Source organism: Cyprinodon variegatus, unplaced genomic scaffold (assembly GCF_000732505.1).
Source record: "Cyprinodon variegatus isolate N-32 unplaced genomic scaffold, C_variegatus-1.0 Scaffold353, whole genome shotgun sequence".
Taxonomy (NCBI): Eukaryota; Metazoa; Chordata; class Actinopteri; order Cyprinodontiformes; family Cyprinodontidae; genus Cyprinodon; species Cyprinodon variegatus.
The window spans coordinates 209,717-235,985 of NW_015150806.1; the positions used below are offsets into that span (position 1 = coordinate 209,717).

At 37.1% G+C, this 26,269-nt stretch overlaps 1 protein-coding gene across 2 annotated transcripts in view; it reads left to right on the forward strand.

Annotated features, from left to right (window-relative positions):
* Positions 1-26,269, forward strand: part of fgf14 (fibroblast growth factor 14) — a 154,269-nt gene that overhangs the window by 104,034 nt on the left and 23,966 nt on the right. For both annotated transcript variants that reach the window (XM_015385981.1, XM_015385982.1), the window contains exon 3: positions 2,656-2,759. In XM_015385981.1, the coding sequence (XP_015241467.1) occupies positions 2,656-2,759 (104 nt within the window). The remainder of the gene's footprint in view (positions 1-2,655; positions 2,760-26,269) is intronic.

The following is a 26,269-nucleotide window of genomic DNA, read 5'->3' on the forward strand; positions in this document are numbered from 1 at the left end:
GCTAGGTTTCCAGACACTGAAGCTGGTATGTTGGTCCATGCAACCATGTCGATATCCTCTAAATGTCAATAATGTTTTATGGCTGTGCAACACAGACTTTCTTTTCCCTCCACAAATTTTCTATGGGGTTGAGATCTGGAGAACTGGAACGCTACCCCAAGCCTTGAAATGCTTCTTATGGAGGCACTCTTTCAATGCCTGAGTGATGAGTTTTTGATCCATGTAATACTGGAAGACCTAGCCATATTCCATCTTCAATGCTCTCACTGATGTAAGGAGATTTTGACTTTTAATCTCACAATACTGGCCCTGTTCAAACATCTCCTAAATGGATCAGTCATCCTGTCCCCTTTGCAGTTAAACAGCCCCAAAGCAAAATGTTTTCACCTCCACGCTTCACAGTAGGAGTGGTGTTCATGGGATGCAACTCAGCACTCTTTTTCCTCCAAACACAACGAGTTGAGTTTGTGCCCAGCAGTTTTGATTTGGTTTAATTTTAACAAATTATATTCTCCCAGTCCTCTTCTGGATCACGCAAATGCTCTCTGGCAAACTTCAGATCAAGTTTTCCTGCTTAAGCATACTGGCTTATGCAGGGGGGCACACCTGCAGGATTTGAGTCCCTCTTGATGTAGTGTGATGATAGCCGCTGTTACTTTTGTCCCGCCTCCTGCAGCTCATTAAGTAGGTCCCTCCGTATAGATTATACATTCTTGTATGTCTTCCATTTTCTTGCAGTTGCTCCCACAATTGGTTCATTGATGCCAACCTGCTTTCCTATTGTAGATTCACTCTTCCCAGCCTGGTGCAGGTCTAAAATTTTCTTCATGGTGTCCTTTAACAGGTCTTTGGTCTTGGTCATGTTTGAGTTTGAAGTCTGACTGTTTGAAGCTGTGGACAGGTGTCTTTTATTCAGAAAATGAGTTCAAACAACTGCAGATAATACAGGTAACAAGTGCAGGAAAGAACAGCAGTTACAGGTCTGTGAGGGGTAGACCTCTTGCTTATTTTAAGGTGAACAAATACTTATTTCCCAACATTAAATGATTACACATAAATCTTTTCAAAATGTTGCAATATGATTTTCTGGATTTTATTTTTCTCATTATGTATATCATAGCTGAAATGTACCTATGATGAATATTAGAGACCTGTTTGATCATCTGTTTGATCACACAGTTCTAAACCAAAGAGGTATGTTTCTCAGATAGTGTAGAGAGACAAAGAAAAAATCTTTAAGCATTAACAGAATTTGTTCAAGTCATGTTTTAACAAAATCACTGATATAAGAACAAATTACAGAGGAAGTCTCCACTTTCTTTGCCATAGCCTACCTTCTTGTCTGCTTGCCTTTTGACAATAGCTGTGGGAACAGCCAAATTGGACCTGATCTAATGTTTCTAGACTACTTATCCCAAGCTACACACTCTCTCAGGATGTGCCTCCCACTGCAGCATAGCTGCTCTCAAAATCTTCACCCCAGAACAGAGAATTTCAAAATAAGGTAAAAACAGAACCTGAAAGTTTATCATAGGTCATCGTAGCCTCAACATTGGAAGTCATTCTACCTGACTTACACAGAAAGTGAACAGACATATTGAATGAGTAGTTATTTAAAACAGAACATAAACAAAGAAAGGAATGAATCCTTTCTCAGTAGGAAGACAATCAATGACTGACTAAAGACTTTTTACCCCACTGTATATTCACGTTTATTGATTTTAATTTCAGCAGCACCTGTAAATGTTAAGTATAGTATAAGTATAAGTGCAGTTATGTAGAAAAGCAGCATGTGATGCATGTAAGGTGAAAATTGGTCTTTTTAATCATCTTACACTGAAAAAAATAATACAACTGTTTTTGGCATTTACTTAATCATACTCAGTTACAAACAATTGTGTTAAAGTAACGAAATATGATTAAGTAAATTCCAAAAATGATTACAATATTTTTTTCAGTGTAGTTTGTTTTTATTCTTAGACATAACTTTAACCTTTTCTCTTTGATTTTGAGCAGTAATGTCATATTAGAGATGCAAACTTTTATCCAACTCTCACCTCTTGTCATAAGTAATTTAGTGCAATACTTTTAATATTTTTCAGACTCACCATATTCTCTATATTTTGTGCTAAATATGTATATTTTTTGTGCAAGAAAAAGAATAATATATATGAAGCCTCTACTTTTGAGTTAACACATACAGAATGTATCAAAACAGGCTTTATTCAACTAAATTAACCAAAATACACGACTAGATGATAGTGCTTTGACCACAATAGTATAGATACATTTTCTACATGTGAATTTAGATAATTCCCTTTTTATCTTGACATGGCATTAGATGTCAATAAAAAACAAAAAAAAAACGATTTGAATACTAAACTAAATAAGAACTAAATAGAAGCTAATACAATTTTAATCAATTTTAAAAATAGGAAAAAAGGCAAATAGCTAAAAATGTATTACCGTATACTTTGTATACAATACTTTAATGCTCTGCAGCAGTGGAAGTTCCAGATACAACTACTCCTAAGGTTATGCTTAAGTGCTAATACTCTGCAGCCTATATTCAGCTTTATAAATCAGATTTACACAACTGAAATAAAAAATATAAAAGTACTTTTATTCATATGTTTCTATTTGTCTGTTTTGCAGCATTGTTTAATCTTATTCCTGTGGGCCTCCGAGTCGTCGCCATTCAATCAGTGAAGACAGGGTTATACATCGCAATGAACGGGGAGGGCCATCTCTACACATCAGTAAGAGCACCATATTGTTATATTCTAGTTTTTGGTAGTTTTGAATTATTGATATGTTGCTATTTATGTCTACAGTTTTCTACACAGCTAGGATGTATGTTAATAAAACTAATGTACAAAATCATTTATTTAAGATCTACATAAACACTTTTTTTTTTAGTGTACTGAGATATTAGTATATTTTAATCTTTAAGAATTTAGTGATGTTTGTTTTTTATTGTCTGTTGTTTTGGTTTATACTGCATGCATTTCATTATCCAGCATTTAAACCTCTTGAAACTTACCAAAGAAGTGGAGTGAATAATTTGTTCTAATTTTGAAGATGGATCTCTTCGGTATATAGTCGCTGTTATTGACTATTTCTCTTCAACCAGGCTTCATTAAGCTTAACAGTCAGGGAGTCAAAAGACCCCACCCAGCAGAGATGGAGCTTCTTTGCTTTCCACTTTACTCTGTCCTACAGCAGTTATACAAATCAATCAGCAGGAGAAACACTGTGGAAGTAGAGGTCCTCTTTTAGACAGGAGAATCCATCAGAACTACAGTCTGCTTTTATGTTCCTAATACTCAGAGCACAGCCAGGCATGGCCATCTTATTCACTGTTCATTCTAAGGGATTTAGAGGAAACTTTTCTTATTTCATTATATATTTATTTTATTTTATTTTATCTGTAGAAATGCTAGCTCTTATAGCTTGCCCCATAGTTTGTTCCAAAACAGCAGTATTGTCAAAAGAGTAACAGATGGTGCTCCCGTGTTTTACAGAAAAAAGACTGACTTGTTTTAATTTTTTCATTTAAGATTAGTTCCCAACAGTAAAATTCATTTTGTCATTTCAGTCTTTTAATCGTTTAGTAGACTATACACTTATTAGCCTACTGACGAAATACTTTTAACTGTTCCTTTAAGATTGATGAATAAAAATTCTCCCTGCTACATTATTCGCAATCTAATCGTTCATCTCTATTTTTTTTTACCTAAAAGTTGTCAAATTTTCCTTTGATAAAAATATTTTTGTCCTGCAAATTATGGTTCGCCTGGGCTGAAGAGTCGTTAAAATTTTCCAGGCTAGAAGGAGAATATTACATTTCCTTGGCCTGCTTGCTCTCTACAAGCAGTCCTTGTACATCTTGTACGTTTTTTCTTTACTAATAGAGGTAGTGATCAGACATCAACTTTCCTAACCACCCACTCAAAGGTTTCTCTTTTGCTCCCTGGTGTGCAAATTACTCCAATCATGGGAGCCTTGCAAGATGCTGTTCATCCTCCTCCATTTTCACCTCCTCCATCTTTTTCATGCTGTCTTGTGAGCAGGGTTCAACTACTCTGACCATTATCACTCTATTCCTTTAGATCAGGGGTAACCAATTAAAAATCATCTGGATCTGAATAAAGAAAATCATCAACCAGTAAATGTCCGGAGACATTTTTAATTATAATCTGTTACTTTAAACAGAGTTTAACACAGAAATAAAATTAGGTTTTTATGCATCCATTGTACATTGAATTTTTAAATAAAAAGATATAAAAAAAATAGAAAAATTTTCCATTTTAGAATCTAAATTGTTTTTGAAGTAGAGAACAACAATCATTCTGTTTGGTATATAGACAATTTTATGATTCACATATTTTATAAAACACCTAAACCAACCTTTTTTTGTTATGGCTTAATGAGAGAGGTGGGCTTTACGCTGCCCTGAAAGTTTTTTAAATATGGTTCGATTGGCGACAAAGCTATTCTCAAGCACATATCAAGGTGCTCAATTGTGAGCTTGGATCAATATTTATTTTGATTATGGTCATGGCAGGGAATCCTGCTTCACAGCAGCAGGTTGAGCCAAACATCCTCTAAATGTGCAGGGTCATCTTTCAGCACGCCATTAAACTTTTCTGTCATCAGTTCACAGCCGTTCTTCCAGCAGTCCACACTTTCTCTGCTTTCTTTCTCTTATCGTCTTCTCCTTCTTTCCCATTGACCAGCTTGCCACAGGTTTGCCTGCTGTGTCTAAAGGTAGCTCACAGCAGTGGCCCCCGGACTGACACAGTTCACTGGGTAATTTCACCTAAATATACCTAAATATCACCTGCAGTCTGGTCCCAGACGCTCCAGAGGGCTTTATCATATTAATAGGAGAAGTGGTGCAAGTGAGGTTAGACATTGTTGTCGGACAACATTCAGTAATTTGTAAATGTTTCAAATCAGGTTGGGTCCGGATTAGCCTGCAGGTGGGTCCGGATTCGGACCGTGGTCCACTAATCCGTGACCTCTGTTTTAGAGTTTGTGCTTTTCTAGCTGTTTAAGGTGTTGGATTTTGGTTCATTCCCAATCTAAAAACTGAGTTGAATAAATTTGATTCCGAAATAATGCAGAAATAGCAGCCACATATGCTTTTTTTTTTTTTTTTTTTTTTTCAACAAATTTTTTTTTTTTTTTTTTTTTTTTACAGAAATTGAATAACCGTCTCAGTGCAGGCTAATTTCTCAGATATCAATTAGTTTTAATGTATTAAAATTCAATTGGCCAGCTTATTCTATCTTGATATGACATACAGTTCATTACTGAGTCTTTCCCTGCATTGATGTACTTTGATAATGAGTGACACTTGAAGTGAGTCAAAAGGAGAATTCTACTCAAGCCCATTCAAGGCCTCTGCTGGTGCATCATAATCCTTTGTGTGAGGCACCCAAGGCACCGAATAAGGCTCAAATGACACAGATAGCATCAAAGTGACAGTGCAGCCTGGCACAAAGGACACACCACGGCATAAAGAGAAGTTCAATCATCTCACTTCTTTTTAATCTGCTCGCCTTTGTGTCTGAGCCAATAAAGCCCAGACTAATTTCTTTTCTAGGTTGCTACTGGGATCAAAAATTTCTTCTAAAATCTAATAAAAGCAGTTATTCCCTGCTTGTTGAATGAGGTAGCAGAGACAGGATGTTCTAAAGTCTCTTGATAACAGTCATATAGCTTGTAATGTAGAAAAAAATATCAGACAACTGTAAATAAGATAAGAAAAGTAAAAACCTAATTTATTTAACAGGGATGCGTGTATTAGAACCCTACAAGCTAATCAGGAAGTGGTGGATATTCTATGTTGCTTCTCATGATGCAATTATGGTATTAGAGAATGCAACTCCCTGGTGATGATCTTTTTTCATGGCTGCTAATATGGAGTCCTGCCATCTCTCTTGTGTAACGATTTGGCATTTTATAGTTGACTGGGTTCCACTTTTCCACTTTTCGTTCCTCCATCCTAGTCTCTGCAGGCTTTTCTTATCAGCAGCTCGCACTTGTTAGTGCTACCTTTTATGTTAGTCAAATTGACTTGCTGTATTATTCGAGGGGAATCCTTCAGAGGAGCAACCAGGAGAAGTGATGCTGTGTTAGTTTCTCTTGTTAAGGGGCGTTTTACAGTTACTGTATGGACACAGAAGACTGAGGGGATCCTAATCCTCCTGCGCCCAACTCAGAATCTTTAAAGCCTCCAAGGAGCTACTATAGATTTGAGTGCTTGTTCTTTATACATTAAAATAAAACTGTTTAGTTAAAGTGGGTTGTAGGGGTGTGAGATTCTTTAGTAGAGCTAAAGATCTACAGTATGTCCTCCACATTGAGTTAACATATTATGAACTAATTGCTTTTCCGAAATGGCACAGATATTTATTTGTGATTCTTCTGATAACGTAAACTGAAAAACAAAAACAAGTGGTTGTATTCATCTATATTTTAATGTCAGCTTTATGGTGTTTTTGTGAGTAAAGTTTGACACATTCTGCACACAATAATCCATTGCTTTGAAAATGAATTGGCCATTCCTGCCACTGTTTTGTTTTGTTTTTTGTTTTTGTGGTATGCCTATTTTGATTTCAAACAAATATACTTAGAGTAAATAAAAGAGTTCAAACAATTATATATTTAAAGGTAAAAAATAAGCTAACACCCAACCTGGCCCAACATAAAAAGGGATTTCCTCCTAAACCTGTCAAAAATTGGTCATTCTAGGGGTTAAGAGCATGAGAGGCCTGTTCATTGGTTTGCCATCCCATTGTATTTGAATTTAGGTCTTGATCACTTCATATGGTCCAGAAAATATGCACAAAAATATATGAAACTATTACAATCCACATTGCTTGAGTAGACTTCTTCACATCAAATATACAGAAAACATGCATATATGAAAATATGACAGTACAGTATGCACACATCCTCATCTACATAATGTGGCCTGTCATTCCTGAGGGAGTTTGGGTTCTCCACCTCAATTTCTTTTATTATTTAAATGCTCTGCAGTGTGTATTCTTTCTGCATTAAGTATTCTTATAATCTTTCATTACTGCCTTACCACTGCTTAAGAGCAAATTAATGATACCCAAAATGTGATGGTGGGGCCACATTGTATGGGCAACTATGAACGAGGAACAATAATTATTGGATTAACACAAAACTGTTGACAGCCACAATAACTTGGGCTGGCACAATTAGATTTAGATATTTGGATTGAGCCTTGGTGCATCAATGGAGCCATGCTTGTCAGCAAGGGTGTCACTGATTGGTTGAATGATGATCACCTGGTACCTCAGCCAATCAGAGTTGCATAGAATCGTACTGCTTTTCTTTTTTTTTTTTTAAGGCGGGAGGCAAAAAACTTGGCAGATCCATACTGCCAGCCAATTTAGATTTTCATTAAATGGTAAATTTATTATTTGTATAGCAATATTCTTTATATTCAGTAAGTGGTATTTCATTTTAATGAACTAACATCTGTATTTTCACCCGTGGTGAAAAGGTTTAAGCATTTCGCTGCAATGCCAGTGACCTGAATTTGATTCCTGGTGTCATTTGGCACAAAAACCCTTCCAAGCCTGTGAACAGGCTGTAATTACTTGCTGTTACGACCTCTGGATATGAAAGCAACCGAAAGGACACACATACTCAATTCAGTTAAATTCAGTTTATATATATAGCGCAAATTCATAAAAAGACAATTCAACCAGATCATACTGTAGAGTCAAACTGATTCAAAGTTGGCCATTTAAGATAAGTCAGGTGATAACATTTACTCAATGACTTTTCAGCAACCCCTCACACTAAGCATGCTTGTTGCGACAGTGGGGAGGAAAAACTCCCTTTTAACAGAAAGAAACCTTCAGCAAAACCAGGCTCAGTGTGAGCGGCCATATTAATAAATACATTTATTTAGTTTAATGACAAATTATAGTAATTTTGAAGTGGTCTTCAGTGGCCAGATTTGCACTACATTTAGCAGTCCTCTATAGGTCGAAATTAGAGCTGGTTTAGATGTTGGACAAAATGTGTTGATTGGCATTGCACTTTGAATTTTAAGGGGACCAATATTAACTGGCAGTAGAAAAGGCGTGTCTTTGTCTTTGCAAAGTGGACCATTGAGCAGATTGTTACAATGTTTGCATTTAAGTTTAGTAGTCCTATATGGGGCTAAAGTAGAAATACGGTAAATGTGGAAAAAATGTGTCATCTGGTATTTTGTGGGTATAGGTGGTCTGCGTCGGTGTCGCGGTGAACGCAGAGACATCCCCGCCCCCTTCGCAGACACTCTGCTGCACCTCTCCCAAATTTTAGGGGACCGCAGACAGTGCCGCAAACAGGAGGCGTCTGATTGGTCAAATCTACATCCGCTCTACTCATGCATATCTCCTATTTGGTACCTTACCGGCTTGTTTTGTTTGTATGACCGCGATTGCAGAAAACAACTCGTGAAGTTGGACCAGCTAGAAGAGCGAGGTGAGCAAGAACGCTGGGACCCTTTTTTTCCACATGGATCCCTGCTCTTTTTCGCCCTCATGTCTCTCCGTTGTTTGACCAACTTACCCAGCTTTTCTCACCGCCTCGGCCATATCTAGACCCACAGCTACTGTAGTTCCCGATTTTCCCCTTTTGCATTGTGGTATGGAATAAACATAGTGCAGACCACGCTTCAATATTGAGTATAAATAAAAAATGTCTGCGTCATGCCTCCGACAAGCTCACTGCGACTCACTGCAGAGGGAGTGTAACCAGCCCTTTAGTCCTTGACGCAGCTGACCCGGGTTTGAATCCGGCCTGTGGTCCTTTGCCACATATCTCTCCCCCTCGAGCCACTAGGGCCGTAAAGCCCCCCCCCCAAAAAAAAAAAAAAAATAAATAAAAAATCTGGCATTTTAGTTTGCTCTAACAATAGATGTGCAAGAAAATATGTCAGGTAGATGTGCCTTTGTACAGTGGGTATAATAGGAAATTAAAAACAAGCTGTCTAAACTGGTATTGGATGTCTTTATGATGTCCAAAATTGGACATCGTTAGTCAGACTTTCAAACACTGCCCTTTTTTTTACGACATGTAGATATCATAATTAGTCATCCATTGACACACCTGATATGGATATGATTTTAACGTCAGTTAGACATCTTATGTTTAGTGGGTAGCCACTCAATTTGTGGTCTTACATAAAACCCAATTAATTCATATTGTAAGAAGATATTTATGATCTAGGTCTGGAGAAATATATGACTCAGATTTGACAGACTAACCAATGCATTTAATGGTAATTTAGTCTAAGGGCTGTGTTGGTATTTAGTGGCATGTTATTGTATAAGTTGATTGGATAAATTAGTGTATCGTTGCAGTTTCATAGATGCTTTCTAGATGATAGATTGTTACTCTAGCAAGAGTCAGGCTGAGGTTAGGTTTGTAGCCTCATTATTTTTTAAGTTTAGCTGCCTTTAATGCAATGTCAGGAAAAGAAGCAGTCACTAGGGCAGCACAGAGTCACTTCATGTTTTAATGAAGTACCCAGTAGAACGGAGGCATCAATGCTCTACTGGGAAACTGCAGATCAGGGCCAAGGTGAAATATGTTAAGTGGTCATTCTACATTAAATATAATTTTTTTTTTGTATTGATGCGATTGCAATTTCTCTGCATAAATAAATACGTTGTAGGGTTCTTTCTTATGAAAAAGTCACTTCTTTACACAATTATGGAAATTTAAAGGAGCTCAGAGTTTTAGGAAATGAACTGTTTTCTTTATCACCCTCAAAAGATTCCCACCCTAAACCCAAGGGTACCTACTAAGTGTATTTGACTTTACCTGAGGGAGTTCTGCCACCCTTCACTGTAAATTATGATGCACAACACTGCTGATATGTCCTCCTTCTATTTCCAGCTCAATAGCTTTATCTTTATTCATTTCATATCCCTAACCCTCTCTGTTATTCCCCAGGTTATTTTGAGTGAATTAAGAGTTGGCGAGTGCAGCTGCTTTTCTCTTAGATTACTCCTTTAATAGATATAAAATGGTATAAAAACTGTTAAATAGTGGTTATATAATCTGATATTTGTAAAAGAAAATAACTGGCTTACTTATAACTTTTTAATGCTTGTAAAAAATGCATCAAACCATAAAATATGTATAAAAATACAGATTTCAGAATAAAAGGCAAGTTTGATTTATAAACTCTGACCTTTGTGCAATAATTAATTTCCAACCAAAAAGGCTGTTGAACGTTTTTGAATTCATAATTACTACCATCATAGACCTACAGTATATTTGGGGGGAGCTGTGTGTTTTGGGAGGTGGATGATGAGGTGGAGTCTTTGTGGAAAATTGTAAGCCTTTATCACCAATTCCTGATGGATTATGTTAAATCCACACATGGTCAATATTATAGATGCTTGTGTGTGATCTTTACATAGAAACAGAGGTCAACGAATAAGCCAGAGATTTAGAGACCATCTATATACTACATTCATCTGGCAATGACATTTAATGAGATTATTGTAGGCTCTATATATGACTGAAATCAGGTTGAACAAGCTCCATATTTTTCGGAGTAGCTTTAGCTCATATCAGTAATATAGATGATGTCACTTTCCTATACATTTGAGCAAAAATCTTAAAAATTTCTTTTTTTTTAATTGGTTTGCAGATTCTTTAATAAAACAAGGTTATCTCTGTAGAAGTCTTTTCCCAAACACTGTGGTGTCTGAACATTATCATGATGACTATCCTTCATGATATTTTAACAGATAAATGGGACACTTTCAGACATCTGGAAATTGCGGAATTTCCTAATAATCTGGTCTTACTACTTTTGAGGTCAAACTAGGAAGCAGTTTTTTTTTTTTTTTTGGTGGGCCTATTTACATCCACCATTGTGGCTGTAGTCAACCTAAATGTTGTAAATGCAGCTGTCAGAAACTTACAAAGCTTGGCTTGGCTTTCCCAGATTGCTTTGATATATAGAAAACTTTTGGCTTTGGGCCAATATAACTAATATTGGTAAGGGATGTGTAAATTCACTGTGATCGGGTCATGGCCACCACAAAACAAGCTTAAATCGAAGACAACCACACTGACCTAAAATTGTACAAGTTTTGTATGAATTATTTGCCAAAAGTAAGGGAAAAAATCGGTTATGTCTTTATAAATACAATATCTTCTTTATAAATACAATATCTTCTTTCAGTCTTTGGTGTATTTATCAATGCGTTTTAACCACATGGGTGTGACTGAGGCAGTCTTCGTACTCCACTCTAACTATAGTGGCTGGTAACTGTTGCTGATCTATAAGCTGCAGCTCAAATTTTTTTTTTCCTATTTATCAATTAACTATCTATAAGGACTTTGAAGTATAAAATAATTGAGATCAATACTTTTGAATAATGCTTCACTTGTCCAATCCAAATTCCACTTTATTGTGTGCTAATGAATAAAAGAATTTTTAAAAAATGCTGTATTCCTAATAAATAGTACTATAAAGTGACACTTTGAATAAGTGTATAGTAAAGACTTCCTGCCATTTGTTATTTCTGTATTAGGTAAATATATTGATTTACACAGTCTTAGCCCATTTCACCATGGTGCACACGTATTATTTTAGTTTCCTACCAGTGTTTTCTGCATAAGGACTATAGTTGCTCAGATAAAGAGCTAGTCTCCGAGCAGTTCTGGAAGCTTGTACAAGTTTACATGAACCTCCCATAAATTCCGCCTCTGCTTCCTTTGTAAAGCATCTTCCAGCTGTATTTCCAGCCCACTGAAGGCTAGGTTTGTAACAATGCTGGAAATTAGCCAAATATTGATCTTTCGGATAGCTTACACCAAATTCATCTCATCCATATGAAATAATCCTTAAGAAAATGGAGTGTCCAAAAACTATACAGCATCTTGAAACAAGTTTTAAGATGCTGCAGGAATGCTACAGGAAATCTATGAAATGTATGCGACAGACAGTTAATGGAAAAGCAGGAGCCTGCAGAAAAAAACATAAATAGTCTATTGACTATTAAGGGGGAAGAAGAAAACAGAGGGAGAGAGAGGGATCTCTAAGGTGTGTTTGACAGGGAAAGCCCTGCTGTGGTTATTATAATCAGTGAAGCATGTAGACAATCTCTTCTTGTTGCCCCGAATTGTCCCTCATTGCTTATTCTAAATGCAGTCTCCATCATGTAATTAATTTTAGTTTCATGGCAAGCTAATTCAAGTCTGACATCAAAGGCCTTGAGCTTATACTGATGAGCTGGGGAAAAAAGACCCTAATTCTTTTATTGAGTTTATCTTCTTTGTTCAACTATATCAATATTCTTTAGAAATGCTAATGTAATTAAGATAATTCTACCTCATTGAAATGGACTTGATCTCCTTCTTAATATGAATAAAGATGGTCACCTGGATTTCAAGTAACAACAAAAAAATATATAATTTTCATTAATTTAACAATTTGTTGTGTTTAAGAGCTCAAAAATTCTATGGCAAACATGACACCCTGGGATTATTTTTTAGTGTTTACACCAAATCTGCAAGATGAGAACCGGGTGAAATTACAATCAAAAGACAAGACCATCCACGTCACACACATTGAAGGCAGGACTGATAAAGAGAAGTCCTAACGTGGTGAAATTAAGTATAATATAGTAACTAAGGCACACGGCACAGAAGCAAGAAGTGCTAAGGTCTACTCTATAGTATAAGAGACCATGTAAGATGCAGACTGAAAAGAAATCCTTGATATGATCCAGCACATAACAGTTGGGTGCAAAGTTCTATCAGACAAGGTGTACATGGAATCTCAAACCAAGAATAAAATCACTAAATCGAGGGAAAACTCAAAAAGGTGGTCTGCTTAGCCATCTAAAAATAACTGGGTCGGGTACTGGCCACACTACAGGGTTCTGGCTTGGACAAAACTGGATTACGGGTAGCAGAGGGAGATGGCCAGAAGGGTCTTCCCTATCCCCATAAAAGAAATTCACCAGATTGGATTTAGGGGTAGACAAACAATCCAGACCAGAATCCGTGGGTGCTGGGGCCGTGGTGCTCTAGAGAGTCATGAGTTTTGGAACTAATTATATGAGTTCTGGGTAACAGGAGAGCTGGGGAGGCAGAGACTCTACTAGTCCCAGCCGGGTTCCACCCTTAACCAGACAAGACCTCACTAGATGTCCTTCTCTGCCACAGTAGAAACACAGGTTAAGCTGCCGACGTCGGTTCTCCTCCTCCTTGGACAGGCTTGAGCATCGAAACTGCAGTGGTTCGGGATCTGGTTTTCGAGCCAGACCAGGAACCGGGGTAGGAGTGAAGGGAGCGGGGAAACGAGCTGGTCGAGAGAAACCTGATGTCAGTGCTCTCCATTCTCTATGGCATTCTGTGAGACGAAGGTATATCCGGTTGGCAAGGTCCTCCAGCTTCTTCAGAGTCAGGGCGTAGTTGCGGGTTGAAAAATCATTCTTTCTTTTCATGAAGGCCAAAAAAGAAAAGATCCATAAGGGCATCCTCATTCCAGCTGCTTTCCGCAGATAACAGGTGGAAGTCAGTGATATAATCCATCATGGATCGATCACCCCGCCTGAACAACAGAAGCTTCCCTACTAGGAAGAACTGGGCAAAAAACTCTGATTAGTTCCTCAGAAAAATCATTGTAAGAATTACACACATGAGGAGTGTTTAGCCACTGTGACGTTCCCCACAATTTAGCCTTGTCTGCTAATGGAGAGATTACGTAAGCCACTATCAGAGGAAAACGCGGAGGGCTGAAGTTCAAAGTGAATTTCACATTGCGTCAAGAAGGCCCGGCAATGTTCTGAATCACCCTTAAACATTTTGGGAGGGGACAGACGCGTGTCAAGATAAGCTGATCTTTCAGTAGGTCAGGAAGGCGTGGCAGTTGTTAAAGGTGGTGGAACAGAAGCGGAGGTCACCTGATTTAGCAGGTAAGCAAGAATCCCCTGCATGCATGATTCAATCAGAGATATACTTTGCTCCACCTCATAGCACCACTGTCCATCTACTGATGTATCCATTTTTTTGTTTTGGCAACATTATTCTGTAGTGACTCAGAACAGAGGGACCCAGTATTCAGGCCAGACAGTCAGTGGGATAACTTCAAAAAGCGTTTATTTAAAATAAATTGGACTGTGACATCAGATGCTGTAGCGGCTAGGTTGTCAGAAGCAGGAACTTCTATTGGAGAGAAACACAGGCTAGTGACTGAGATAATCTGATGGATAATGATTTTGAATGCGCAAGTCACTAACCTGGTTAGACAGTTCAGTCCTGTGCCCAAAGACCAAGGATGATTCCAGCCAGACTGAACAGAAACATTGAACGCTGCTCAATACTTCCATACGTTGAAGGCTGCAGAGCTGACAGGAGATCAGATCAGGTCTGACAAAGGCAGACAGGATAATCCAAAGGGCGAAGTCAAGAGTCAGCTCCAGGTTCAATCCACAAAAAAATCCTATAGGAGATTGAGGACAGGCAGGCAAACTAATTAGGCAGGGGTAGGCAGGCTTAATGGTTCAAACACAGATACAGATCAGGGCAAGAAAATCAAACCACTAAAGTAACGTAGAAAGAAATCTCCAGAAAAAGGTTCAAGAATAATCTGGTGCAGATGGCTGGGAAACATGCAGCTTAAATTAGAAACTGGAACAAGTGGATCTGATAAGTGACGACTAAAAGGGAAGAGCTAGACAGGTGAATGAAATGAGCAATCAAGCCAGCCATTAGCACCAAAATCATGACACAATGTTTATTTTGCTATCATCTTTTGTGTTACTAGACAATGGCTGTGCATTTTCTCTTCATTTCCTTTATCTATTTTTTCACATTTAAACACTCTCAACTGATCCCTATAAAGGATGTAGACTTAGTAACAGAAAGCTCATGGAACGTGCTAAGGACATTCTAATGATGGAAAAATGTTGGAATAAGCATAGAGTAACTGATACAACCTTCACTCACCATATTTAACAACTATAAATATTTAACAATAATCTGATAGCATCAAATGTTTCTAAAAATGTGCAGTCTTCTTATCTACCTTAGCGTTAATGTTTTTTACTCAAGCTTGCCAAAAGAAATGCTTGACCAGGAACCCTGCCATAGCATTTAATATCACTAAGGCTCTCTAAGCATACTTTTTTAGCATTTTGTAGAGACGTTTCTTAATGTTAAAAGAACCTCTCAAAATATATAGAGATTTTTTGTCCATTAAAATCTATATTTTCACTCTGATCACTGTGTTAGCCAAAGAAATCTGGGAAAAGCTTGTAGCGCTACCGGCAAGTTTTCTCTCCAACTTCTTTATAACATTGTGACTAAGTGACTGACCAAATATTGACTCCTGAAAAAGCTCTGCCTATCGACTGGACATTTCATGCTGCCTTTTCTTCCCCCTCCATTTCGTTCCTACGAATGCAATTTATATTTTATGGAAAACACCACACTTTAAAATAGACATTTATACTGAGGTCAAACTGAAATGAATATGTAGCATCTCAGCTGCACAACCCCTGGCAACCTATATGGTTAAATATTTTAAATATTTTTTTATTTTAAATGGAAAAAAAGTAATTTCAATATCTGACTAAGAAGATTTTGAAAATAAAAGATTAATTGTAACTAACCTTTAAAGGCAGTACCAGGTCCGCTTTATTTTCTTTTTTACTTATGAAGTAAAAAAAAACACTGTCTTTTTAAGGTAAATCACTTTGTGCTTAACTAAGTAATCTGCCTCATGAAATGGTCTTTAAAGATTTAAAATTATTTATGAGGTTTTTGACTGGAAAGATGCATCGTGTATTATACCAATGTTTCTTTTTTTCTTAAGCACTTCCGGATAAAATATCACTTCATACTGAAATTCATAGAGTTAAAATATTTATATTACTAACAGATTTACATTTACAATCATTTTAAATCAACCAATATGTTTGTATATTTTTTATAGGATATCATAAATGTATTTACCAGTATATTCTGTGTGTAAGGACAAAGAATCACTATGTTTTTTAAACACAAATCAATCTGTTTTGAATGTTTTTACTGTATATAAAAGTGTTTTCATACGTTATTTTCAGCGTTCCTAATAACCAATTGTGATATTTTAGTGACAAGATGAGTGTTAAGATGGGATTGTGTATTTGCCACTCCAAAACTTTATCAGACTTCCACTGCAAAGATCATGATTACACACACAAATGTTTGTTCTGCTATATATAGTGTGGACCATGTGTTGACTCCATTTGCCTTCCATTGATTTTCAGTCATTTTCAACCCTTTCTGTGCCCTAACCTAACCATTAGCAATACATATCTCACCCTAACCCAATTGACACCTTAGCCATAAACCTAACCGTATCATAGCGTTAACCTTAGCAAAATAAAAGCATAAAACTGGTCCTCATTGTGATGAGGAAATTGGAAAAATGATCCTCACTCTTGTTTCTATACAAGTGCACACACCCACACACATGAAACAAGACCCTAAACCTAAATCTATGAATAATATGGATTATTTGAGGCTTAACTGTGCAAGATAATTTTTGTTCTGTTAAAACTCTTAGTTCTTTGTTTTATCCACCCTTTTCTTTCATGATTAAAAAAAGATTTAACCTTTTAATACATTTTACAACATAAAAATGTGTTCTGGTTAAGATGATTAAAGTGCAATTTATTGTTTTTGAACAGCTTCAGATCAAAAGTACAATAATCCACCTTGAGTAATCACCAGTCATTGTTTAGCATCCAGGACATTTTAGATTTGCATAATACATAGTGTTACATAATACAATACATCATAGGGTTTTCTATACTAATCAGTGTGAATCATAAATAGGTACTACTCGTTACTCACTGTGAACTTTAACCATCTTGACTCTTGATCTGTAATAAATAAATGTTATCTGCAGTAATATAATTTTAAAATGCAGGAAAAGAAAATACAATAAATGGTATTATATATACAGTAGAAATCCTAAGAATAATAATAAACAATAGCAATATTTTATAGTTATACAGTAAATCATATGTGTGCAGGTCAGATGTGATATAAATAAAAGTGCATTATTGATATCATACCCATATTTTCCAGTTAAAGGTGGCTGCTCTGGGTCAAAAACACATGATTTTCCCTGCCGGCCTTAAGGCTGACCCTGGTCCTCTTTGAAACTGTTTGTCTGACCTGCACTGACCTTTGAATCATCTAATGTAGTCTTCTTTATAGTAAATCAGTTCTGAAGTCTCCTCTCTGTTTCAGTGCCTGTCAAACATATCACAAAAAGAATAAAACATATGTAATTATGATCTTCAATTTGTGTTGGTCAGAGGTAACTGAAATGTTAAATACGCATACACCATATAGTAAAGGTGGTTCAATAAACAAAACAAAACAAAACTAGTTTAAAGACAATGGAGACTTTTAACACTCAAACTTTTATATTTGTTCCATAATTTGCCTACGATTTTTCTGCCGTTACAATTCATCTCCTGCACCTACCTCCCTCAATACTGAAGGTATTTTAAAACTAATTGTGCCATTAATTATATAAAAGCATAGACATAATGAAATATGGCCCAGGTTGAAAAATATTGAAGTCATTTTATAGCTCTCCACCTAGTTTTACTGTCACACGGGATAGTATGGAGGACGGTCATTTAAGAAGGGGGAGGATTTTAAAGATTTTTTTTAAGAAGGGAGATGCCATCCCCCCTCATCCCCCCTTAACTTGAGTACTGGTTCTAGTTCTGGGTGTACAGAGTAGGCTGGAACTAGAAGAACTGAGTGGTCTGGGAGGTTGATACATTGACAACAAATCTGTTATATATTAAGGTGCTGATAATTCACTGATTTATAGACTAACAGAGGGATTTTAAACTATATGCCCTGAGATACAGGGAGCCTGTGGAAGGACTTCAGATGTGCTCCTCTTTCTAGTGAGAACACGGGCAGCAGGGGTTTGGATCAGCTGCAGCTGTTTGATGGACTTTTTAGGCAAACCTAAGAAGACACTGTGGCAGTAATCATTTCTACTAAAGATAAATGCATGAATGAGTGTATAACACTTGTTAAATGATGATAATAGGAATACATTTCTAATTTCTTTCTTATTTCTAAGACCCCACAGATGGAACATTGATTTTAACAGTAGCTGTATGCGTTATGCGGTATGTTATTTTACAATAGAGGTGAAAAGTTGCTTTCCTTCTCTGCTCGCATTCATAAACATTTTCAAAAGCTTCAATCAAACCAGTAACCAAACAAAGGCATGTTACTGAACAGATCAAAAGATCAAACTAACTTTTGTGGTACATTCAGTTGCAGTCAGACTAAAAAGTGGTATTCAAGAGCATTGGAAGTGTGTTCCCACAGCGAAGACCTGCCAGTGAGTGATACCCCCTATAGAATAAAATTAAATGGTAGAGAAAAACTTTATCCCTACTCACTTAACTTTTTTTTTAGCATGAGAATGTCAACTAACCTTCTTTTTATATCAAAACTTCTTAATCGTCAACTGAAATTTACATTGTAATTGAGATTTCAGTTTTAGTACAACCGTTCATCACGAGCGGGAAATGGATTGACTGAGGCCTTCCGTGCCACATAATGCTGCCATTCGGCAGAACGGCGCATTCTTATGGCTTCCCACCAGTTACCTGGCTTCCCAGGTCCCAGGCGGTTCCCTAATAGCGCTGCCTTTGTGTGTGTGTGTATGTGTGTAAGTAGAAGGCTGAGCTTAATATCGGTCCTTGCTGTATGTTCCCGACCACTTATAGATGTGTTCCATTTTGTTATGAGTATGTTTATAGATATAAAGCTAGAGGCACAACCAGGAAGCCATTGCAAAAGGGAAAAATGCATTCAGCCAAGCTGAGATACTCCTTTATACCATAGCAAGACAAGGGAAGAGTCTCATAATTCAGTGTTAAATCCAAAAGGTCTCTGTCTTTAATACATTTAAGAAGTTAAAAGTCATGCTGATATACGATGTTAATATATTTCATGATGATGAAAATTTAAAAACATATTTTTCGCATTTACGTCCAATCCAGCCCATTGGGTTATGGCCCCCTGTTTTGTAAACCAGTTCTCATTCAGATACCGGTTTTATTACTTCTCCATAAATGCTCATTGCAACTGTTATGAGAGCAAACATGGATTGCTTGTTCCGTGAATTAATGACCCCAGTTTTGGCCTAATTGGTTTCACAGTGTGTAAATGTCAAGCATCATGCAAATACAAATGGCACACTCTTTCTTGTGTCACGTAAAAAGGAGGGTGGAGGGATGAGGGGGAGAAACAGAACAGTATTTATCAATTGCAAATCAGACAGTTTGCCATCTTTTCAGCTCACAGTTTATTATGTATTCTTCATACTTTAGAAAGTTTCCATTGACTATTTTAGTGGGAATGTTCTGCTATATTTTAGGTTTTAGTCTTGGAGTTTTCATACCATTCTTGTTTACACTTGTCTGTACCAGGTAAGTTTTTTTTTTAAGTATAAACAAGTTTGGTTAGGAGTTAGGAGCATTTTTTGTGGCCGTTCTTAAATTTTTAAGTATTAACACAGGTTGCATCTTTCAATTAAAGGCTCTTAAAACAGGTCATTACTGTGTGTCTTGTTATACCCTAAGTAATCAAAACAGTCTGTTCTGTTATTTCCTACAGAGGCTAAGGCCTAAACTATCCAGTGGTGTCTTGCTCTTTTATGGTCAAGTTTATGAAGACTAAATTTACTGTAAGTACTGAAAGATGTAGAAATAATATTTAAATCCACACCAAACCATATTCATGACAACAGCTTGGCAGCGTCACCTTGGAGTCTAAACTAATGAAGAAACTTATTCAAAGAATCCATACATTTTTTTCATAAAATTGAATGCTGTTTTCCACACAAAGCTAGTCTTATGGCTACTGAATTTTCAGATTCAACTCATGTCTGATCTCTTGCCAAGAAAAATAGTTCTAACTGTGGGTGTGAGAAAAAGATGGAGCCTCCTTTGCTGCGACAAAAAAGCCCTGAGTGATCCGTTTGCCTGTAGGTGTAACAGCTACGGTTCTCGCTTCCTCCCCACCAGCATCGCTTTTCTTTTGCAGTTTCCATCTATGAAATGAAAGAAAGAAAAAATCAATACAGGGAGAACTGTTGCAGGAGGGCTTTAAATCATGAAAATTCATTCCCTTAACACACAGCAAAACCTGCTTCAAACTGTGTATGACAATGCAGCTGCGGGTGTCTGGAAAAGTGCATGATCAGGGTCAAGTGTATTTCTTTGTCCAAGGGCAAGCAATTCTCACTACTCAAACTTCACAGTTTATACAATGCTTGGGTTGAGTTTTTTTCTCACTGCACCATATTTGGTTCACATACTGTTCCTAGGTACAATCTGCAAGCTTGTTAAGTAAAAAATGTGATGCAACAAATTTAATTTAGCCAAAAAACAAACAATATAACTCTTTAGCATATATTTTGTTTTTGGTTGTACATTTCACATCAACAACAATTCTATACAGCTTGCTTATGACAGAATACTACAATTGTCACAATTGTCATTTATTTCCTGTTTTGCATCATTGCTTTGCACCCAGTTGGTGAAATGGTGCGGTAAGGGCTCTTAATTCAAATATTTTTTAGGTTGATATCAGCCACCATCTGTTTGAGGCTCAGGTTTGCCACTTGGTGTGAAAACCTGTGGGTTTTGATTCTTTTGGTCATAATCCATGTCTAATGACCATAGTTGAGTGTCAGAACATAGACTGGTAAACAAAGAGCTTTTCTTTTTGGGTGAGCCCCAACATTGTTACTTGGTACAACCATCTATATTAAATCCTCTGCTTGAAGTAGTAACTCAACCCCCAACCCAGAGGGAGGCAGTCCATTTTAACTTGAAAACCATGGCTTTACTTACTGTAGAGTAGCTGACATTGATTCATCCAGAATTTGGCACCATACCAGTGGGGAGTGACTAACTCAACTGCAACCTCTTTTATATTAATTGAGTACATTCTTCCAGGTTTTGAGACTCTACCTCCTTTTAATGGAGGACACAGCGACTGGATCAAGGAAACCATCAAAGTACCATATTTTCCGGACTATAGAGCGCAACTCACTATACGCCGCACAAACTAAGCCGCCCCGGCTATAAGTCGCTAATATTCCATCTATTGAATTGTCTGCCACCAAACCTGTAGGGGGAGCTCTACATATCATCCCTAGAGTAGGGACGGAGAACAATACAAGCTCCTGTTAGCCTGTTGGCTCGCAGCAGTAAGAGCTTCTAATGGAAGATAGGGCTTCGACAGCTCTTTATTTCAGCTCCGCAGGAGTTGAGCCCAGTTTCTTTGTTGGTTCGGCAGCTATAATTCAAAAAATTCGTCTGCTGCTTGCATGCTCTTGTGCTAAATGAAAATTAGCCTCATATTCTTTCATTTCCAGCTTTGACTTCCTCCTCTGGCGGTTATGAAAAATCCGCTAAAAAGCCACATGGTTCAAAGGGTGGGGGAAAATAGTAGCGGCTTATAATCTAGAATATATAGTATGGTACTCTTTTCACAGCTTTACCATGTCAGTAGTTTGGTTCCACAAATCTCCCTTAAAAGCATAGACAGTTAAGGGTGGTCCTTGCTTCCGTTTCGGAGCAAATAAAGGGTGACCTAATAGCAAGTGTACTTCTGAATCACTATGTGCTTAAACATGGTGTTGTTATGGACATTCTGTCAATCCCAGAGGTCCAGTAGCATAACACTCAGGTTCAAATCCTATTAATCCCAATCAGACCCATTCAAGTAATGCTGCCATTGCCACATGGGCACCATGCAGGACACTATTTAAAACCCAAGAAAAGGTAAAGTAATCTGAACTGCTGTTCAGTTCATAAGCTCCGACAACAATCGGAATACTTCCTTTTGCAACCTGAAGTTTTAGAGCTAACCCTTTCACTCACTAAATCAAAAGAAAAAGAAAAAAAAATCAAGGCACTCAGCTAGAGGATTGTGAATATGCTCACTACTGCTTAACACCTCTCTCCTTGGGCAACAATATAGAGGAGTAGCAGAGAGTCCAGCCCCACCTGGAGTTGGGTTCAAGAGCTGTGTATGTATAAGTCAAACTTTGTTTTTTTTTCTTAATCCAAAATAAAAGCTCCAGTGTCTTAGCTCCAAGTCATATGGTATCCCATGTCTTTAAAGCCATGTAGCACACCAATGCCCCTGCCGTTGCCTTTGACACAATTTGTAAGGCAGCTATTAATCTCAAGCTCTCCCTCCAATCACACAGTACTTCATATTCTAAATGGATTGAGAGTACCCGTAATCATATATTTTTTTTAGCTTTTACTACAAATTCTAAGAATGGTCATGCTCAGATCTCAATATATTTTGCTGTAACTTGCTGCACCGTTAGGGTACTGTCCTGAATGTGAACCTTTATTTTTGTCTCAAGTCTTTTCAACTTCTAACAGATTTTACCCCAAGGATTGTTCATCTATATGGCTTCATCTGTCCTCACTAAATATGACCAGCATCCCCATCACTGTTTAAACATATTTTTGATAATACGTTTGCATATGTCTGTTGACATATGCAGGACAATGTTTCTGCTTTTAAGTTTCGCCATCATATTTCACTGCTCCAATAGCAGAAAACTAAAGTCATGAGCTATTTAACTGGTGTCTTCTGGTTACTGTTTTTTTTCCTGCAGTGCTTGTAACATCTGGAAATCGGACTCCCTACAGTTGTCTTTCTGCAAATCGTTAATAGTTTCCAGATTTGTAAAAATCCCAAGTCCGTTCTTTTGATATATTTTCCATCCAAGCAATGAAACTCTTCTCTCCTTTGGGGTTACTTTAACATAACTCTCACATATTCAAAGTAAATCAGTAGTAGGGTGCTTTTTTTTTAAAGTTTTTTTTTTTTTTTTTACATAAGTTCATATTGAAAGGGATTCTATACATATAAACACTACACAGACTGCTATCCCTATACAATTATTAAGAACCATCCATCTCTTTCCTTCTGCTTAAAAGGTCTGCTCTGTTTTGTATTGATCTGTTGTATAACATAAACAATAAAGTAATATAAGTTTGTGTTTTGAAGCATTAAACAAAAGTTTTAAAAGTCCAAGAGATATGAATACCTTTGCAGATATACTGTATATGGTTTCCCCAAGCTTTTTTTTTTTTTTTTTTTTTTTTTTTTTTTTATCAATGTCCTTATTTTGTACACTTCTGGGGAAAACGGGGAAAGGATTATTGCTTTTGGCTCAGAAGTTTTGCCTTGTAGAGGAGGTGAAATAAATTGTACACATTGGGGCTATCATGAAGTCTTGAGGAGAGTGTAGGGGCTCATTAAAAATCAAGATTTGGTGTGATGGAAGCTCTGTATATCTAAAAAAAATTGTTCTGTAGAAGCAGGTGGGAGACTTTAGGAGAAGGATTATCTTTAAACATGTATCTAATATTTGACTATAATAATGTAGGGATTATACATAGCTACATATGTAGAGTAGCTTTTACTTTCCATGGATGATTAAATAGGCTGAACGTTTTCTCAGGCTGACTGCTACAGATTTTCTGTGCCCTAGAAAAAATGTGTTTTAATTTGTATACTTGTGTCAATGGAGAGGAGCATTTTTTTTTTCTTTTTTCTGTTCAAGTTACTGCGTTGCTGCTTCACACAAACACACACGAGGTCCAAGGATGCTCAACTTCACAAGAAATATAACAAGAACAGACAAGTGCTGAACCTTTAAACAGCGATAAGCAACAGAATGTTGCCTCTACTCACCTTTCTCTTCTCTTCTCCCTAGTGTAGGAAGAGTTAAATCTTGTGACAGGTAGAAACATGCTCCAAGTTGAGCATGAGAGCATCACGAGGGGTAAAGAACCAGAGAGAAACGCTAGTTTGAAAAGAAAATAGTTTGTGTAAAAGTTGGATACAGCCGCTGCAATGTGACCCTGAGTTCTTTCAGATTTAAAGCAAATGAGGGCGACCAACCTCTTAATCTCTTTGAGATGGTGGTCAAGTAAGCTGACAGTCAGAAATACGTGGTCACTCTAGCAGATGTTAGCTCTCCTTTAAAGATAAGGTTACTTACAAAGTGCATACAAGCCGGGCATACGCTGTATGATTTTTTGCCATTTATGGCCCCATTTTTCCAGTCATGCAAGAATTTTTCAATCGGGCTGACTTTCAGCCTGATCGTGCTTTGTGAGTCGGGTAGTGAACAGCGAGTAACGAGGGGTCATAAGTCTCTCACGATCGCCTAACGATCAGGAATCGAAAGGTTGGGAGAATATTAAACATGTTTGAAATTCAGTCGACCGTCGTAAGGTGGTCATGGGCAAATTGCTCAGTGCGTATGCAGAAAGAAGGATTCCTCTTCTTCTCCAACCAAAACAGAGAAGCATGGCGGGGGTGCGAGTTAAATGGAGTTCTGCAAAATTGACAAACCGTAGTAGCCACGTTTGCTCACCCATGTCTTTGTCCAAATACATTGTTGCCTTTTCTTTTTAAGGCTTTCAACACACAAAATTGCACAAATTGCCAAGGCAACATGTTTCACTTTAGTGGACTTCATATCTAACAGGAGGCATCAACATTTCCGTCTTTTTCCTCTTCTACTCATTTGGCTTCCGGACAGACGAGTCGGAGTAGCACCGTCTCACTGCGGAGCTGAGTCTGATGTGGTTTTTAGACGTAAAGTGTGAGCAGGAAGATCGCATCAGAGCACCGGGCCACTGTGTGAGAACATACATCGTGAGTTGTGAACTTACTTAAACGCTGCAGTTTCGTCATACAGTGTGAGCTGTGGTTACGTGCAACGATTGAAAAAATCATACAGTTTGTAACCGTTTTAAGGTAACACTGCAAACTGGACACCGTTCCTTTTGAGAAATCAGGAGGAAAACAGAAAATTAACCTTCAGAACATTTAAACTAATGACATATTTGCAACTTTCACATACATGTTTTAAAAGAATTTATATTTAATAATTAAACTCTTTTATTTTATTAATTTAAAATAATACATTTATTTCTCTAGAATCATGAGGAGTGACTTAACACTGTCTTCAGATAATGTTATAGTGTCAGCTATGCTATAACCAGAATTATTATTTCAGAATTTGACTGTAGGTATTAGCAGAATTAACTTGTCAGAGTAGCTAACAACGATTTTATCACATTCAGGGAATTATTTCTCCAAGCTCATGAGAGGTGACAACACACCCTCTTCAGATTAGTGGCTAATCTATATAAACAGAATTAATGTTTCATAATTTTACTCTTAAGTTTTGGAGAAATGCACATCTTAATGTAAGCATGTTACAGTAAACAATACATTTATCACATGATAAAACTGAGTACATGATATATTGAAATGACATCAATAACTTGACATTTGCATGCTTGACATTTTTTACTTGTCTCTTTCTCTTTCTTTGGTTTCACAAGCCAAAAGCAGCAATGTGGGAAGACTTTGGATTCAAAGTGTATATTGTCATTTAGCAAGAGGATTTATGGGGCAATTTATTGTTATAGAATTTGTTATTATCGGGACAGGCCTACTCACACACTCGACACTCATTCAGGCATTGTGTCATCCCCTTTTTTTAGTCTGCCGGAAATCAAAGCCATTTTAGTCGATGATTCAAAAATAAGTCTAGTCTATGTTAAAGTAGTGGTATAAAAGTCTGGTCCTAGTCTACCAAAATCTGTCTGCAAACCATAACCAGACTATTAGCAGAGCCTTGTTTCTACTTTGTTGCAAATCAAAATATAGCCCCCCTTTAATAAACTGTCTAAATAACTACAACCACAAAAGCAACTTGGTACCAAATAGCTTAGTTTAATTGGGGTCATGTTTGTTTCATACCTAATAAGCAGAAAGCGGAAGATATTTTCATGTCTGCATATGTTATTGGACCTTTGTTAAAAAAAAAAAAACACCACCTTAGAATAAGATATACATCTCTAAAGCAGTTATTGAAATGTGGGAAGAGAAAAAGCAAAAATGTAATAACATTAACACTGTGAAATGCTGTGTTTATGACTATTTCATTAAAAAATCACATATTAAAGTTCAAATCGAAAAGCACATACTTATAGTTTCTAATTAACAGTATCTCCATCCATCCATCCATCCATCCATCCATCCATCCATCCATCCATCCATCCATCCATCCATCCATCCATCCATCCATCCATCCATCTTCTTC